The sequence below is a fragment of the Phaethon lepturus genome, unplaced genomic scaffold (assembly GCF_000687285.1).
Source record: "Phaethon lepturus isolate BGI_N335 unplaced genomic scaffold, ASM68728v1 scaffold23708, whole genome shotgun sequence".
In the NCBI taxonomy this organism is placed as follows: Eukaryota; Metazoa; Chordata; class Aves; order Phaethontiformes; family Phaethontidae; genus Phaethon; species Phaethon lepturus.
The window spans coordinates 1-6,094 of NW_010560057.1; the positions used below are offsets into that span (position 1 = coordinate 1).

The 6,094-nt window shown below is 41.9% G+C and overlaps 1 protein-coding gene across 1 annotated transcript in view; it reads right to left on the reverse strand.

The window, feature by feature from the left end:
* Positions 1-669: 669 nt before the first annotated feature.
* The window catches only part of INPP5B (inositol polyphosphate-5-phosphatase, 75kDa), a gene marked incomplete at its 5' end in the record, with an annotated part of 11,612 nt that continues 6,187 nt past the window's right edge, over positions 670-6,094 (reverse strand). The window contains 9 exons of the mRNA XM_010293560.1: positions 670-1,101; positions 1,441-1,552; positions 1,809-1,936; positions 2,327-2,411; positions 2,802-2,915; positions 3,502-3,737; positions 3,894-4,056; positions 4,704-4,814; positions 5,425-5,560. Coding sequence (XP_010291862.1) covers positions 977-1,101; positions 1,441-1,552; positions 1,809-1,936; positions 2,327-2,411; positions 2,802-2,915; positions 3,502-3,737; positions 3,894-4,056; positions 4,704-4,814; positions 5,425-5,560 — 1,210 coding nt within the window. The remainder of the gene's footprint in view (positions 1,102-1,440; positions 1,553-1,808; positions 1,937-2,326; positions 2,412-2,801; positions 2,916-3,501; positions 3,738-3,893; positions 4,057-4,703; positions 4,815-5,424; positions 5,561-6,094) is intronic.

Sequence of the window (6,094 nt, forward strand, 5' to 3'; positions counted from 1 at the left end):
GGAACAGGCCGCGAAGGCCATGGCCCAGCCTGGCAGCCACTGCAGGAGAGGAGATACCGCACACAGACCACAGCCAGTGTTCAAATAGGTTTCTAGCATCATAATACAATTATGCGATAGAAAAAAATAAGTCATTTCTTCCATAATTAGCACAAGTTCAAAGTAGAGCACACAAAGCTAAGATAAGTTTTTCCTCGATACTCCATTTTTACCTCAGCATTTTCAAAAATTGGTCTCAGGATCCCCATAGGACAGGTCAGACAGCACCTGCCACGGGCACCCAGCGATAGACAGCAAACACCCGCTCACGTTACTCGGTATTTGCAAAGTCTGCAGCTCTTCTGGGCAGCACTCGTGTCTCCTCCCACAGCCTTTGCAGCACCAGACGCACCACCACACACACCAGCCAGTGTGCCTTTTTAAAATACCCCATTTTCTTGCAGACCAGTCCCTTACCTCCAACAGATCAACAGTCCACATTTTGAGACCATGTTACACAGCTCAGAAATAGAAGACCATAGAACAATTCGTGTAACGCTTCTCTATTGCTACCTGACACAGCATTAAACCATGGAAGGGGGCGGCTCCAGGCCTTTTACAGCATGACTTAAATCACTGTCAACAAACCAAGAGACTAAATGAGACAACATCAAAAATCGGCAGATGGGCTGGAAAAATGCACAGATCTTTTTATTTAAATAACAAGGACTTAAAAATTCTGAGTTTTAATACAAGTTAAATAAAATACAGTGTAAATATCAGCTTTCGTATTTTTGCTTGTTTACACACAGCTTATTTAGAAATTTGATATATTTTACAGCTTAAAGAGCGAAACCTGATTCAAACTGCCTGATCTGTGCCTTCAAAGCAATAGATTGTATAAAATACTATGATATCCAAAAAAGCCAGTATACTGTACAAAAAAGTTTTTTTTACAGTATTTTGATAAAAAAATCAGATTAGCTGCATCTGAAATTCATGATAAATTGTCTTCTCTCAAGAGGAACTGATGGATAAACTGCTGAGCTTTCCTCTTTTCAGTTATATCAGGTGTAGGATGTCCAGGAGGAGGTCGAAGTAACAAGCCACCGAATATACTAGCTGCATTAAAAAAAAAAAAAAAAAAAAGCCAGACAGACACACAGTAAGAGCCCATCAGCAGCAGGATATCAAGAGTAATCCCACCAACCCCAATCAGCCAAAGTGAGCGAGTGCCTGGCTTCAGAATGGGGTAAAATAAAGCTGATGACCCATGCATCTCCAAATCACTTTACAACTTTTTTCAGGCTACTGCAATGACTGTTTTTCAATGGACTGTTTGCTCATTATTACGTGCTTCAAAACAGTAGAGGCCATGACTGCACTCACTTTGGAGAAATGTGTTTTGTTATACAAACTGCAAAGCCCCTCTGTACAGAATGGTTATTTTGCTTGCCTTACCAAGAATATTCACATCCAAATGGTTTTTCCCTGAATTTTTCAGTAGTTCTCGTAGAAATGCCATTAAATATTCAAATACATTTTTATGGCACCCTGGCAGGTTAGAGATAATCTGAGGAGGGGAAAAAAACAACAACATTTATACTGAAGAGATGGCAATGGCTTAGCAGCTTTATCTACTACCAACATCACCCTGTCTGCAAATACTAACAGCTCTTAATAACCGTGAAGCACCAGTTCCAGATCCTTTCTATTATCAGGTGATTAAGTTTCTGAGAGCAAAAACCTGTTACTGGTCTGGCATAAAACAATTTGCCTCTCCTCCCTCTGGAATTACAGAAACAGTCTCACAGCGAAGCTGGCGATACCTGGCTGCTCAGCAGGTAGTTGCTGGCACTCTCCAAACAGCTGCTGTAGAATCTGTAGCAGATGACAGGCTCCGGCAGGCTTTCCAGGAAGAGCAGCAGGGCTTCTGCTACAGAGTGGTTGCTGCCAACTGATCCAAAGACGGTTAAGGAAGAGGGAAGCACAGTGTGATCTATTTTGGTTGTATTTCTGCTGAAACATTAATCTTTGCTTAGGTCTCCAAGAACTCCTCCTATTGTTCACACCTTTGAGTTAAATCAGTTGACTTCACATAGCAAGCTGCTTCTACTGGCAGTCAGACATTTATGTAATTCATCAACAACCATTCACATCGCAAGGACTTAGCAGAGGCATTCATACTGATCGCAAGGAGTAGCAAGGAACTGCAGATCTCTGTTACCCCGAGATGGAAGACAGTAATTTAAAAACTATGGTGGAGCGTAGAAGACTGATAAAATCTTTTTCAGCTTTGATCACTAGGGCATAGCGAGCCTTAGTGGACATCACTCTGAAAGGATACAGAGGGTATCGTGCATTCCTTTGTCCAGACAATCCCGGATTTGCTCAAATTCAGATCTGAGGCCTGGCTGCTGAAACAGGTCCTCCTGCAAAGCAGACCATTAGGCAGTCTCAAGAAAAATAAAAGTTATTTTGGTAAATAGAGCAATGTTATTGTAGTCTGGATGGAAAAATCTCTCCAAATTGGTAGTTATCAGCACAAATCCCACCGCGAGCAGCTCTAATAAGGCTGTCGCACTGCAGTAGAGAGCAACAGAGAAGGACAGCTGCTGATGCATGCCACACAGAGTCAAGGTCACCATCACAAAACAGTGCAACCCGGGGTACCAAGATCACTTATCACAGATGTCCTTTATCTCTCTTTACCATTGGCAAAACATCCACAGTTAGCAATGATTGCCGCTACTAGTATCTTCTTCAAAACTAAACCTAACACAAACAAATTATTTTCTGTTTCCAGTACAAACACTGCCAACCTGCTGGGAAGCATTGCGGTACAAGTGATCCACCATCATCCACAGCTCTTTTGGAATGTCCATAGGCTTTTCAGCTTGAACAACTTCATCACACATTTCTACTGGCATGAGGGTCTGAGAGAGGGAAGTGTGGGGAGGGGACAAAAGAAAAAAAAAAAACACCAAATGGTAGCTAGTGAAGTTCTTATTCAACTCTGCAAAAATATCTCACAGAGCTTCTTGTTAAGAAACTGTGCAGCATCACTCACCAGTCTTAATACAAGGCTAGTACAACAGGCACATTTATATCCAAAGTCCAGACAGAAGAAACAAGCTGCTCTCAAACATGCTTCACATACATCTGGCTCTATGAAACATTACATCAAGGCTCACATATACACACACATCTCCATTCAATGCAGAGAAAACCAAAGGATCCAGGGAAAAGGTCTACGTTTAAAAGTCGCACACCTTTTTTAAAAGTGCAGGCAGAGCAAATGGGATCTTACTTTCAGTGCTCTCTATAAGAAAAGGGTTGGTTCATCCATGTGAAGGACTAATGCAAGGTGTAAAGATGGTGCACTGGAGAGCACAAGCTGTATCAGCATTCTCAGACTACGGACCAGGGAAGTGGAAGAAGGCTCTTTAGCAATAAACAGGACTTAACATCTAGTTTTAATGGCTCTTGTGGGTTCGGAAGGGAATCTTGTCTTTAACTCACAAGTTTCTGAATGGATTCTACTGACATGTCCTGGATCGGTTCCCTCATGTAACACAGTGTATGAAGGGGAGACCCAAAGCAACTTGGCAAGTAGTTGCCTGTTACAGATAGAAAATAGTCCTTCCCCCTGTTAAGATGCAAGACCAAGATATCTTCAAGTTTCTCCTCTCCAGAGTTTAAGTGTGTAGCTGTTGATTTATTAACAAACACTTCCAACTCAATTGTGATCTCAGCGTCTGCCGAAAGATGATAAAAAAACATACTCAGTTAAAAAAAGGTATTAAACCAATAAGCCTGCAAATAGGCATAGCATTCTCAAAATAGCAGAGAGAACTACACCAAAAGGTGACAATTTTAGCTCATTAACATGAGATGAACAGCAAGGAGCTCACCTGATAGCAGAAAGCCCTTACTGGGATTAGCAATCAGCCACTCCTTGCAGTAGGTTTCCTCATCTGGTTTGCTGATAAATTCGAACTGGCAGGGCACTGGTCCGTTGCGGATTGTAAACTTTTCTATCTGCAGCTGCATGTATTTAACATCCTCAAAATGGAACTAGAAACAAATGTCAGTCAACATCATCAGCCAACTGCACCTTGCCAAGCACCAGCAGCAACTTCTATCCTGCGGTTTAATCATTAAGCAGCAAGATACCCAGATTAACCTTCTTGCTCCCACACCCCATCTCTTCCAGAATTACATAGGATTACATTTGCTTACTCTGTATGCTAAAGTCATTTGCATCAGTGGGCCCTTTGAAACAAATGCTCCCCTCAAATAACCTCAATGAAACTTGAGAACAAGACAACTGTAGCCTCAAATGTCTCATTTGCTTATCATTTTTAGTCCCAACACACAAAGCAAATCCTGGATTTGTGACCTTCCCCAAATCCTTCAGATTTTACATTTTGTATTTCAAAGAAGTTAGAGCAAGGACCAAAACAACCCTTTTATTCTCTCTCTCCCCACCTCAGGGAGTAACACGCTCTACATTTCAGCCCGGTACTGTGAATGGAATTTACCCGCATCTAAACAGAAACAAATATTTCTAAAGCTTGTAAACAGAGAAGAGCTGGAAGTCAAAATATTCTACTTCGTTGGAACCAGACCCCGGGGTCTAGAATCCTTCTAATGTACCTCTACCACTGGAATACACTTCTGGGGTCTAGGGCTGCTAGTCACAGCACTTGAGCATACCCTACCTCTCTCTGGGAGAGGGTCACTGAGGGAATGTTGGCATTCTCCAGCTTATCCAGGGAGCGGACTATTTCCTCAAAGGCTTTTCGGTAGAGCTCCTCATTCACAACCTTCACCTGAAAAGGACACACACTGCACCAACTGGCATTTACTATGCCTCTGCAGGAGAGCTGTAACACAGCTGGAAACACATGAAGTCATTTGATTTTAGCAGCACACTAGCATATACAACACATGTAATGAACACAGCCACTTGGAGCACTAATGCTCCGAGATCTCCTCAGGATCCAATGGTAAAGGACCTTGCCATAACTAACGAGAGCCACCTGGGCAGTACTACACCAACTTTTTTTTTTTTCCTTAAAAAAGAAGTTTGACAACAGTTTGACAACACACTACTGTGCTGTCAATGACGTAGCATTGCTGCACTGCGAGTTTTTGTGAAAATTATTACGAAAGTAAGAAAAAGGCCAACGAACACTTCTGAAAACACAACTACAGTTATTCATGCATTATTCTGCTTAACTGAAGTATCTCTTAACACAACCCCAGCTTACTATGAATAACAATCCTATCTCAGTATCTTATCTAGCCATTGTTCTCTATGAATGCCATAAAAGCAGGAGGAGAGGGAAATCAGCAGGAGAACCTCCCTCCTCCTTCCCCCTCTTCCCACAGAGAGGACGAGGTCAGCAGAGTTATTTCCATCAGCACTGACGTACTTACCCCAATATCAAACACAGAGCTAACTGGCTTATGATCACTGATCTTCAAAGCCATATGGCTGCGATAGCTCAGCTGAGCAATGTTCTGCCCTTTCCAGAGTATCCGATCACACCATGCTGGAACACGACACTTCTCACTAAAACAGAGGTAAAAACTAGTTTCCAGGCACAGTTCAGGTACAGTGCAAGGCAGAATATTGCTCTCCCAAAAACTCTGTTTTCCTGACGTTGCCTGGAACTAGTTCACTATTAAAGTTGTATTTTCCACAGTTTCTTTGAGTGGTTATAAAAAGGTTGATTGTCTACTATTAGGTATCTCTAGATCACACTTTAATTTCTACTTCTTCAAAGATGCAATTATTTGTTCTGTTCTTTTGATACAATTAACATACAAAGCAATACTCAGGGATACTGTTGATCATAAGAACCATGAGAAATAAGAACTCAGGCTCTAGATTTAAGGTTCACATTTTATTTTTTTTTCACCAGCTGCCACACAGATTTCATTCCTGCACTTGAAGCCAATGTTCCCAGTTTACTAAGAACAGGTCAGACACTCTGTGTAGTGCATTACAGGAATGATGGTTCTCACAGTCTTTTGGAGAATGCACTCAGCTACAGACAGCACAAATGCACCTTTTCGAACCCTAGCTGGTCTGACCTGAGTAGGT